General features: G+C 41.5%; 1 protein-coding gene across 4 annotated transcripts in view; it reads left to right on the forward strand.

Moving 5' to 3' along the window:
* Window positions 1-12096, forward strand: part of ZFYVE28 (zinc finger FYVE-type containing 28) — a 121097-nt gene that overhangs the window by 106578 nt on the left and 2423 nt on the right. For 2 of the 4 annotated variants that reach the window (XM_015862851.3, XM_015862849.3), the window contains 4 exons: window positions 644-798; window positions 1345-1461; window positions 3139-3243; window positions 11931-12034. In XM_015862851.3, the coding sequence (XP_015718337.2) occupies window positions 644-798; window positions 1345-1461; window positions 3139-3243; window positions 11931-12034 (481 nt within the window). The remainder of the gene's footprint in view (window positions 1-643; window positions 799-1344; window positions 1462-3138; window positions 3244-11930; window positions 12035-12096) is intronic. The other 2 variants (XM_015862850.3, XM_015862852.3) reach the window with 1 other exon arrangement.

The raw sequence follows: 12096 nt of genomic DNA on the forward strand, positions 1-12096 counted from the left end.
TAGTAGACACCTGATGGCACATATTAATCTCTTTGGAGTTGATGAGCCGTTTTCTTGCCATAGTTTGACATTTCAGCAATCTCTATACTTAGGTATATAAAGAGACTAATCTCTCCTTACTGTGTAAATTGTATTTTATCACCTGTTCCATTTTTTATGTAAGGTTATATTTGGATTCTCTTCTCACTATTCTGAGGTAACGTAATTCAGAAATGCTTTTTTTCAAATTAAATCCCACAATAGTAAATTTCTCATCGGATTTCAGAACTGACCTTCTTATTTTTAGGCTGACATTCCCCTCTTGCATTTTCGGTGGAGTTAGAGTCTCAGGACAGAGCTTTTAGTGGGAGTTAATGTGAAAAATAGTCCTGTGCTTTGAAATAGCTAAGGGAAATGCAATAAAATACAGACAAATGATTTTCTGCTTTGAAGTTTTTTTGCAAATATGCCACAGAGTGAAAATCAAACATGATGGTGATTGATTGCATGTTGATTACCTTCAGCAAGAATTTATAGCAATTAGTTCTTGTTTGCTGTAGAGTATTGCCTGAGTAATAAATCTTCTAGGATTTGCTGAACGTTCTGATCAACCAAGTGAGGACTTTACATTGCTCTTCTTCTTTATGCCTTTTTTCTCCAACAGCAGTTTAATGACTAGTTCTTGTTCATCCGATGACATTGATCAGGAAGAAATCCAGCTTGCTTTGCAGGCTGCTAAAATTGCCACCCGAGAAAAGATCAGATCCAGATTCCATGGCAGCAATGATCTTATTCACCGCCTTTTTGTCTGTATCTCAGGTATGAGAGCATCCTTTTGTTCTGAATGTAAAAAATACTCTATTTATTATTAAGTTTTATAAAAATATGTTAGAACAGACTAGAGATTGAAACAACAGAACATTGTATTCTGGATCTTAAGTCATAAAAACCTGGTACCTCATGAAGACTGGCATACACAGAGATGCAGACCTCTTAGACCTATAATGATGAAGGTTTTGGGCATGCAATGGATTTGCCTTTGTATTGCTTCCTTCTCTTTATGATGCCCTGTGTCTTTAGGGAAAGAAGTAAGAGGCAGCTGTTTTATTTTGACACAGAAGGAACGTCCCCTTTCTGCCAAAATGACAAGGAAAATGTGTTTCAAATCACAGCTAACATAAAGGCCAGAACTTGGTTTGGCTATTAAAGAAAACAAATTTAATTAAATCATCCATTTTTATTACTGGTATGAGCTAATGATCTTTCAAATACAAATACCAGGCCATTACTGGTATCAACAAATGTAATTTTTTAAGGGGGTTGTAATAGTTTAATAATGTTTTGTCTTTTTCCTCCAACTCCCAGGAGTTGCTGACCAGCTGCAGACAAACTATGCTAGTGATCTGCGAAGCATCTTGAAGACCTTGTTTGAAGTGATGGCAACCAAGCCTGAAACAGAAGACAAGGAAAAGCAAAAGAAAGGTAACCAGATTAGAACAGCCTCTGTAGTGAATTTCTGCTGGTGGCCCCGTGTGGAAATATGAGCTATTTAACAAGAATTTCCTTAGAGCTGTGCTGACTGTAGACTCACTGTACAATGCTTTTACCTAAGTTTAAGACAAGTCATTAAAATTGACTTCAAACAGGATGAAAACACTGGAATTCTGTGTATTCGAAGCATGTGTTAAAGTGAATGTTCAAAGCATTCAGAATGTATCTGCTTTTTTCCATCGCTCCATGTATAACAGAAGGATGTTTTTAGCCTATTTGGCCATAACGTGATGTAGGCAGAGTGTGGAGTTCGCAGATTCAATTTTTATTTTTCCTGGTCCTGTTTCATTTTATTTTATTTTAGCAAGGTAGGTTTTGTTTCTTTGGTGGTTTTGTTTGGTTTTGCTTCTGGACTTTAAATAGCCACGCAAGAAAAGCAGGCTGTAAGATATGAGAATGCTCAGTATGATGCTGGGATCTGACCTGTCTTATATCAATCACAGAATGCTGAGTTTGGCTTCAAAATAGAAAAAATAGCCTCTTTTGAATTCTAGATAATGCAGATAAAGGAGCCAGAACAGCATCATCAGCCAGTGTGACTTTTTTTTTTTTAATTCTATTCATTTTTCCCTATCACCATTTGGATTATTTCTTTTTCAAAGACTCAAGTCTGCTAATTTACCTAAGAATCACTATGCCATCTCAGTAATACTGCAGTTACTATTGTCCTTGTTGCGATTACACCTGTCAGCACCTAAAGGTAATCAGAGCTCCTTTGTTTTCCTTCCTTTCCTCAAGAGAGAAAAGTTTTTCTGGCCCCTTCTCCACTTCTCCATGTTTCCATGAGTATTTCTGTTGTAGTTGGGTTTTTTTGTTTGTTTGTTTGTTTGTTTCCCCCCTGGAGATTTTATGAAGAACGTGAAGTTAAAAGTTGGTTACATTCAGCAGAAAAAACTCCAGTGCAACTCAACAGTGCAGTGGAATAGTGCATAACATGCACTGAAGTCTTCAGTTATGTGCAGCTGAAACTTCCCTGGCGTTTGGTGGAGGCAGGAGGTGCTGATGTGTAAGGAGACTGACTTCTCATTGGCAAGAAAGAAAAGGGGGTAGGACAAAAATGAAGGAGGTGGATCAGAGACCTACTGAATTTTCAAATGGAAATAATGAAGAAACTGAAGGTTTACGGAATTACCACTAGGAAATAAATGGTACACAGTGGTACTTAGTTGGAATAATTTCCAGTAGATGAACTGTTAGGTTCAAAAAGAAAGCATGTTAACAAGGGTAAGTATAAACAAAATAAGTGAATGAAAGTCAAGGACTCTTGAGGTGCTGTTTCTCTTTGTGGTCTGCATGATACACCTGGAGAATCTCTGCTTTTATCTACTTCATGAAGTATGCAAGTTAAAAGCTGAGAAACATAGGATGCAGCTGAGCTGCCGAAAGTAAGGGGGCTGTATGTCTTGTAACAATATCTTTAATTGCTCTTGTTGTTTCAAGGGAGGATTCAGGAGATTTTTTTCAGCATGTCAGGGTGAAGAAAGAGCAAGAGGTGTAAGAAGCTACGTATTGATTCTGCCGATATCTAATCCTTGAAGTCCTAACTTCGGTCTTTCAATTACTAATTGGAATAATGTGAATTCTTGTACCTTTTGCTTTGTTTTACAGTTAATCAGGGTTTAAGAAACGCAGCACTGGAAGACTGTGCTTTATGTCAAGAAAGTATATCATCCTCAGAACTTGCAGCAAAAGCCAGAGATGGGGACTTTGAAGGTACTTCCTTTTATTCTGAGAATTCAAATGAGACAATACTGAAATTAAGAAAAAAATAAAAAGAAATTTTAAAAATCCACATTGAAATGGAAAACAAAAACTAAAGCAGACAACTCTTTTTAAGTTTGGCTCTGGAAAGGGAATATCAAATGTTGTCAGTCTGTGGTTTAGAGACAAAGTGAGATGATAAACTGTGTATATATGTCTTCAATAATTTTTTCTAACTTCCTCATGAAACTCTGTGATCTACAGATTGTTACAGCCATTATGACTGCTTCTGTAAGTGAAAGGAGGTTCTCTATAGTAAAGACTTAAATATGGCAGGAGACACTGTGTGTGACTGCTCTCAGACAGCTGTGTAGGGTGTACTGCTGTAAGTAAGGTGGTGCAGCCAAATCTAAAGGCAGCTCTTATGTCTTCAGCTGGATGTGGAGGTTCCAATACTTCCCAATGGTTGGACTAGATGATCTTCTAGGTCTTTTTCTTTGTTCTGTTGTTGTCCATTTGCCAATGTACATCTTTGCTCTTCCAGTCAGTTTTTGAATCCCGGATGATGTGAGTGATAAACAACGTACATCTCAACTTGTATGTAGAAGGGGTTGACCAACAGTCAAGAAATGTTAGTTCATGTCTTTGATAATAAACATCAGAAACACTGGGGGGAAAAAAACAACCTTAAGGATTAGACTTGAAAGAAATGCTCTGTATTTGTAAGTTGTGCTCATCTGAAACTCACGGATAGCTTGCTAACCCCCCTTCTGAAGCTACAGGCTAAAGGATTTCAAATCTAATCTATTTATTTAGAGCAGCAGGGCTAATTTATGTAAAATGTACTGTGGAAAAATTATCTCTTCTGGAGGAAGATGATTTGGGGGCAGATAAAGTAAAGAACTATTCAGAATAATTTTAATTGATTTTTCTATTGTGCCATAATTGAGAATGTGACAGAAGGCACAGTGAGGAACAAATCTTTAAGCAAAATATCTGCCATATACAGGCTGAAGTGGGAAAGAATGCAAGAGATGATTCACTCCCTACCATTTTGGTTCATTTTCTTTTGTTTTGAATCGATGCCTGATGCTGTCGGTGTATTTGACTTCCAGAACTGAAAGCAAGTTTTTCTGAACTGCAGGGTGCTGAACAACCTCCTCACAGTGGATGTGTATTTCCTCAAAGCAAATTCACTTCCTTTCCATGGCATGCTATTCAGCTTTTAAGGCTTTTAGCTTATCATGATAAGGTTTTGTGTATGGAGAAGCACAGCTGCTGAGCTGAGATGCTGTTTATTGGAACAGTGAACATCAGTCTCAATGCTTAGCTGATGTTATGACTGGCTGTCTTGGAGTGCGGTAATGGGGAATCTTTGGTGATCCCAGTAATCCCAGTTACATACTGAGAGCTCCAATAGCCCCTGCAGCACACAGGCAGTGTAGATCAGGTGTGTCCCTGCCCTCTGAGAATGATAAAACCCACCCTGCTGTTTCAGTAGCATATGGAGATAACTACAGCAGAACAGATCACTGCCAGCAACTGTGTTTGGAAATAGCATGTGTTTCATGTATGTCAGTGGGACAGAAGCAAAGCCTCGTGGGATAATCCAGGTCCCTTTTGAATAAGTAAATTTGGATCCTAGAATCAGCTGGGCTGTCTTAGCACCATGTTTTGCCATGCTCCTACAGAAAGGAGCATCTGAAGTGGGTAATTTTCTTGCATTTGTGGGAACTGTTAGAAACATCCATCTTGTCCCCTTTCCAGTACATTCCAGACTTCTGTCCTTTCATACATGGGTCATCGCTAGCAAAGCTCTGCAGTCTTGTATCACCTGTATCACATATCACTGAGATACTTAGCAGTAGCTAATGGGATACAATCTTTGCTGTCTCTGAGGCATCCTGCTTGAGATGGACAATTGCAGCAGTATTTTAACCTCACAGATACATGCTTTCCTCCCCACCTTGTGTCACCTCCCCAGATATATAATTGTTGCAGGTCACTGTGAAAGCAATAGCCCCTGACCTTGTGCTGGGTGATGTTTGGATACATGTGTAGTTATTTGGTGGTTTGGACAACCTTTGCTGCATTGACAGTGTTACTTAATTGCTGCAGCAAGCCTGTTGGCTGCATCCTTCAGGCTAAAGCTGGGCCACAGGCCACCAACAGGAATACACTGCAGTTGTCATGTAAATGGGTTCAGTGCAAAGTCTGTGATCATTGCACCAATCTATTGACATCATTGCACCAAAATTAATTATGTCCATTTTTTTTAACATCATTTCTACACTTAAAGTCTTAATGATTTCAGCAGAAAGTGAAGCAGTTTAAAGCAGGTGAGGTTGTAGGTAAGCTCCTTTCTTCTACCATCATGGCAGAATACGAGCACGGGTCAAACAGAGAAAGTCCAGCAAGCTACCTGCCAGGAAAGCTCTTTCCAGCTATTGAATATAACTCTCTTACTGCAAGTACCAGATGCATATGATTGTATTCAAACAATGTTAATTTATAATAAACAACAACCAAGCCTAGAAACCCAAACAAGAGAATGAAGTGTTAAGACTTTCCTGAAGGTTCCAGCTTCTACTTAGATTATAAAAATGGATAAGTTGTTTTTGTCAGATTTCTCATTCTTACTCTACATAAAACCCACCAGTTTGTATGGGTCATAAAACAAATATGAATGCTTATTATGAGCCAACTGACACTGGCAAGAGTATAAGAATTGGATCCTGTGACCTCCTGAAGGCTGAAATACAATATACTACAGATTAATTGGCATCCCAAAACAGAAGCATTTTCATTTTCAAAAGTGCAGATGAGCCTGTGGTTTATATATTCATCTTTGCTTTCCTAATGCTCCAGGGTGTTTTTTGGTTTTGGTTGGTTTTTTTTGGTTTTTTTTTTTGAGGAAGCATGTGTATTTACAGTTTATAGTTGTAAAAAGCATTCTGTTTTTTAAAGAGAGAGAATGCAATATATTTTCCTAGAATATAAGATGAATTCATGCTATATTCCATAAGTAGTTTTTAATGTAATAAAATATGCCCTGATCATATGATGGAGAAGGTGACCAGTGGGTACAAAGTCCAGTGTACAAATGCAGAGCAAATGGTAATGGCAGCTGCTCAGAAACAAGCAGGTTGGATTCCTTGCTAGTAGAAAGGATGCCAGGGTACTTGCTCTGAAGTGATAACAGGAGGGCTGTGTGTCCTGGGGCCTTTTGTGGTACTGCCTTTATCCCTGTGCCAGTGGTGGCCTTGCAGCCAGCACAGGGAGAAGGTTATTGGGAAGTTCCCAAGCTCTGGTGTGGGTCCAGCCAGTCAGATAATAAACTGACCAAGGCATTTGGGACTGGGAGTGGGCAACGTGAGTCGTTTTGAGATTAAAGCAAACATTTGTATTTGAAAATAGAAGAAAATTACTTTTCAGTTAACCTACTTTAAGCATATCTCAACTAGGTCAGGGCTATGTTGCTTCCGGAGACTTCATTTGAAACATAGAAATGTGATATCTTTATGCAGTTTGTGTGTCAGAGATCTTGATTTCAGTCCCAACACAGCATTTACTTTGTATTTGCCAGCAGTTTCTTATATATACACAGTAACTTCTTTGTTTTGATAAGGATTTGTGCATCTTCCTTTATTTATCAGTATGTAAATGTGATGAACCATAAGTCCCTGCTTTCACTGAGGAAAGGTGAGTATTTGAATGTGTCAATGTCATGAAGGTACAGGCAAGCTGACAAAGTGGGTTGTGTACCTGTTCTAGGAATAAGCGTGAGACTTTCAGAAATGAAAAGGTTTTCTCAGGGAAAACCAGAAAGCTTTACAAAGGTGTTTGTTCTCCAGGAACGAACTGTAGCATCCCACTGCTCTCTGCAGCCATACCTTTGTTTTCACTCCCTGTTCCTCTCCTGTTTATACAGGGCTGCCCTGCTCACTACCACCTGCTTATAACTCCAGCCACAATCCATGTGCTCTGCCTGCTGGTACAAATAACTACTTGTGCCAATTGGCGTTAGCATCTGTTTGCTGCACAACAGCACGGTCTTACTCCTCAATCCCCTCCCATCCCATAACTTTACAGCCCACCCACTTCTGTCTACTTGCAGCTCCTCGCTGCTCTCCAATCAGCAGCACTAGATCAGTTCAGTAATTTATGGTCCCGTAGCTCGAGCTCTTGCTCATGTTGCTGTATGAAGTCGCAGAGTCAAGAAAACCTGCCCATGCTACTGTGTGTGTGCAGGGCCTAATCACCATCAGCCCAGAATTAGCTGTCAGCCCTTGAATGCTTCCATTTTTCTTCTGTCCTCTGCATGCCTGTGGCTGCGCTATTACTTACAGTGATGACCAGCGACGTTTGCTAGATGAAAGAAGTTAAACTGTTGCACAGTTCGGTGGCCAAACAAATTCTGTCCGTATAACTTGTCACGTTTTCCTTTTCTAGCAGCTCTGCTTCCATTGCACGAGAGAAGAATTCAGCATAAAGTTTTCCAAGATGAGGTGCTGTTTTATGATCAGCTGAGCACACTCAGATATGCACACAACGTTACGAGATTTCCAGTTGCACAGTTTTGAGGTAGCATTGCAGTAATGCAGTGTGACTTCAGTTTTAGCAACTTGCCTGTGATCTCTTATCTTTTCGAATACAATCTCTCTTTGTCAGCACAGTGTGGAACTTGAGACTTCATTGCAGAGGAGATAACACCCCATAACTACCAGACGGCACCAGCTCATTAGTCTCCACAGTGACATAATTGAGATTTCGATTGGGTTTGGATTTCCTCTGCCTTCAGAATACACATTTTATGTTCTGCTGGCATATGGTGTGTAGATCTACAGCTGATTCTAGTTTTTAGAACCTATGTCAAGATTGTCATTAGAGAAATACTTGCTCTAAATGTGTGTTGTTCTAATATGTAATTCTTAAATGTCGGCTTCAGAGTATGTTTTATTCCCCATACTGAAGAGACTAGAGTAAAAGAAAAGAGGGGAGGGAAGCAAAGGGAAAACAGAACACTCTGGGAGAAATCCCGAAGATGGCTGTTGGAGTTGTTGGTAGCTGTTTTACAAGGGGCTCCTAGTAATGGTTAGTTAGCCCATGGAGTGAGTTGCTGATCACACACCTGTCCAGAACAGATACAGCATGTTGTGGTCAGGATTGTGTTCTATCAGAGCTCCGTAGGGACAAAGTGCCAAGCTGTGCCCCCAGCTCCCGAGCTTTGTGCAGAGGTTCCATCCTAAGGAAGCTGTTCGACAAAGCTGCCCTCGAATCTGATCAGCTTTACCTCTGTTTTCTCCCTCACCTCCCCCCACCCCAATTTTCATCAAATAATATTCTTGAAGCAGAAAATTATTTTAATTGAAAATTTTCAAGCCAGCTGTAATCAACGCTGAATCTACTGAGCAAGCAAAAAGATTGCTGTGGTACAATTGCCTCCAAGGAATCTTACATAAAAGTTGGAGTCTACCCAGAGTGACATGTGGAAAATTGAATGTCATGAGGGACAAAAAGGTTCGTTTCTCTGTGGTGGTTGAAGTGGGAGGTGAAGTCAAGTCACTCTCGTTCTCTGCTTTCTGTACTTAAAACTGAACTTACCATGGACCACAATTCCTGCATTCATGAAGAGAACAGCAGCAAGGCAGCCTGACCTTTATTGCAGCAGCAAGGATAATGCACATTGATGGCTGCAGAGGTGCGACTTCTAGAGGCTGCAAGAACTGCCCTCCTAAGGATGGCTGGTAAACATGCACTCAGTGTTATGCATCCATCTGGGAGGAGCTTCCAGCTGGAGTTCTGCATGAGGGATATTTGGTAAAAAAGAAGATGAGGGATCCTGTGAGCTGTCAGGCAGCTCATGGCTCAGCAGGGTGTGCTTGCTTTCTAAAGTGTTTGTTTTCTTTCAGTCTACAGGTTTGCTAGATGAAGGCAGTTTGCAGGCTCCAACAGCTCTAGGGATATTTTCTCCCCACCTCACTCTGTTGTGTCTCAGTGCCATAGTGCACTTGTGCTTTCTGTAAGAGTTCAGCGTGACTTCCAGACTGTGGCTCTACGGTGCCACAACTTGGATTTGGATGCTCATAGAGAGTCAGGTTCAGTTTTTAGTTCTGATCTTTCAGTCTTCAGGGTTACTGCTGCCACAAGCACTGAGCTCTCATTGAGGCATACACTGCAGTGCATCCTGATGCTGCTTCAGTCAGCGCTGCTGATGGATCCCGTTGCAGGCTTTCTTAGCCTGCTTTGAGGCACAGATGTTACCCTTCTTCCTTGCAGCAGTTTTCTAGCAGGCATTTAAGCAAAATAACTTCATGTGTGTTGTTTGACATTGTTTCTAGTGTCTAAATTTTGTCCTGATTGCGTTTTTTGCCTTAAAGTTCCACTGCTTTGGATTTATGTGAGATCTTAACTTCTGTAGCATAGAGTGAGCTCCTTGAGCTACTGAGGTTGCAGAGGCATGTAAAGGTGAATTCTAAAAGCTACAGTATAAAATGAAACAAAACACCATAAAGTTTCTCACTTTGTTGGCTCTCTTAATGGGAGATGGGTGAATAGTTTGGAGTTGGATATGTTGTTTCTCTGTGTCTTTTCTTAGTTTTCACACCATTTCATTTCATCTTGAGTTGTCTTTTTCCTTTCTCTAAACTTACTCTTCTTCAATAAAATACTCATTTCACTTCTTTTCTCTGCCTTTTTGCTGTACATGCTTTTCATGTTTTCTTCTCAGATTCGTTTCTCTACTCTGTCTCGTTAATCCCTTCCCTCCCTTCCTCCTCCTCTTTGATGTTTCTGCCGTGGTCTTTAGCTGTTTCCCAGCAGATTTCTTAGCTCTCGTTGCCTGATAAAGCAGAGGGCCAATTAGCCCAGAAGCGAACCTTTCCTCCATGCCTGCTGCAAGTCCCCGAAGCACAGGCAGGCAGGGCTTCCGAGACTGGATGCTTCCATCTGCTGCTGTGTGCAGAGCCCGAAGAAGGACTGTAATGGGAAAAGCCTTTGGGTGCAGTGTTGCTGTCCTGCTCCCGGCCTGTCTGCAGGATAATGCCAGAGGTTTAAGCTCCTCACGCTGAAGCTCCATACCCTCATGAGGCTGCTCTTCTGAGAATATTCCCAAAACCTGTTCTATAAAAAGCCTGATGACTCAGTCCTTCATGTATGTAAGTCAGAAGGCTGCTCCCAAGGTTGAGTGAGATATAAAGCCTGAGGCAGAACCTAGGGACCCTGTCACCACGGGGGCTTGTGTGATCTTTCCCAGCCTCATTTTCCTGCAGTCACCACAAGGTCCAGGCTGGGCTTCGTTCCTGAGCAAGGGCAGAACCCCAAAATGGAGATCCTGCCTCTATCCAGTGTAAGGAGCTTTTCTTTACGTTGAATGGAAGTCACATATGGAAGGACTGATAGGTCATCACAGGGCTGATGACCCCCAGAGGTTCCTACTTCACCATGGTACGAGTGTATGATTTAGGTGAGGCATTTCCCTGCTGATTTCTCCCCACAGAGTGGTGACTGAAAGCAAATAATGCATACATGGCATTTTAAATGTTAAACAACCTTATGTAACAAAGTGTTACTATTCGGGGTGTGCTGCTGTGCAGCTGACTCTGTTGCAAGGAATTTGGGCATTAGAGCACTCTTCTCTGTTCAGTTCTGTTCAGATGTTTTTCTGTCTGCTTTTTGAATGTCTTCTGCATTGAGTTGTTTATCCTTCATAGCTTTAATTTCACACATGTTGCTGTATGACAAAGGAAGACTGGTCAGTTACATCTGACCGATAGATATAATGGAATGAGCTGGATTTCCATGTAATTATCTTCCTTCTGTAGATACCGCCCACTTGATCTCTGCACTAAGTGTACCATACCGTTTGTTGTTTGATTATGTGCTTCTTGGGGCAGGGATTTTGCTTGTCAGGTTTATAAATCAGCAGTTGCATGGGCCGCATACTGTAAATAATGCTTGAAGGGAAGTCCCATATGGGTAAATACACGCAGCAGTTTGTGTTCCACTGTGCCCATGGATTCCTTCTGGATAGAACTTGGTTTGCCCTTGATTAGACTTTTATTAACCTAATTAAGCAATCGGCTCCATCATTTCTACACTCATAATTTTAATCTCCCAGGGGTCACATCAGCCTGTCACTGGCAGAAGCAGCTCAACAGAAGTGAGCCCAATACTTTCTGCTTTGCCAAAAGCAAATCATTTCACTGCTTGGCTTCTGTGAGAGGTTATAGAGCTCACAGGAAAAATAAACAATCGAGACATGCAGTTAGGGATAGTGGTGGGGTTCTTTTTTTGGTGATTCTTGTACGTGTGACTTTCAGTATTTGCTTCATTGCTGGTAAGGCAGCCAGCCAGAAAGAGTCCGATAATTTACCAGCGATAACTGGGCTCTGAGCTCATTATCTGCTTGCCTAGTGGTAGGAAGAGCAGTCAGCTTCCTGCCAGAGAGGCTGAAGGGGCTGGGGATGGCCACAGCCCTTAGCATGATTTGCTCTTCCTGGAGGTGGATGCCTCAGGGCAGCCCTCCCTGATTCCTCAGCTTACCCACCTGCCTGCTCACACAGTGCCTGGGGAGACCTAGATGAAAGCAGCTGTCTTTATGTTTTTATCCACCCTGCTCCCTGGAGGACCCGTCAGTCGCATGTTTGGTGCTATTCCCTTTTGATTTATCTCCCCTTTTGTTGCTGTGCTTCTGACAGATCCTCCTGACTGGGTTCCAGATGAAGTCTGCAGTTACTGCACTGCCTGCAAGGCTCCGTTCACGGTCATCCGCAGGAAGCACCACTGCAGGAGCTGTGGCAAGGTAACGACTTGGTCAGACACGGGGGAACCTGCAGAGAGCCACATGCTCCTGCCCAAGAATTT

The sequence above is a fragment of the Coturnix japonica genome, chromosome 4 (genome assembly GCF_054131305.1).
Source record: "Coturnix japonica strain WE chromosome 4, WE-NBRP24, whole genome shotgun sequence".
NCBI classification, from domain to species: Eukaryota; Metazoa; Chordata; class Aves; order Galliformes; family Phasianidae; genus Coturnix; species Coturnix japonica.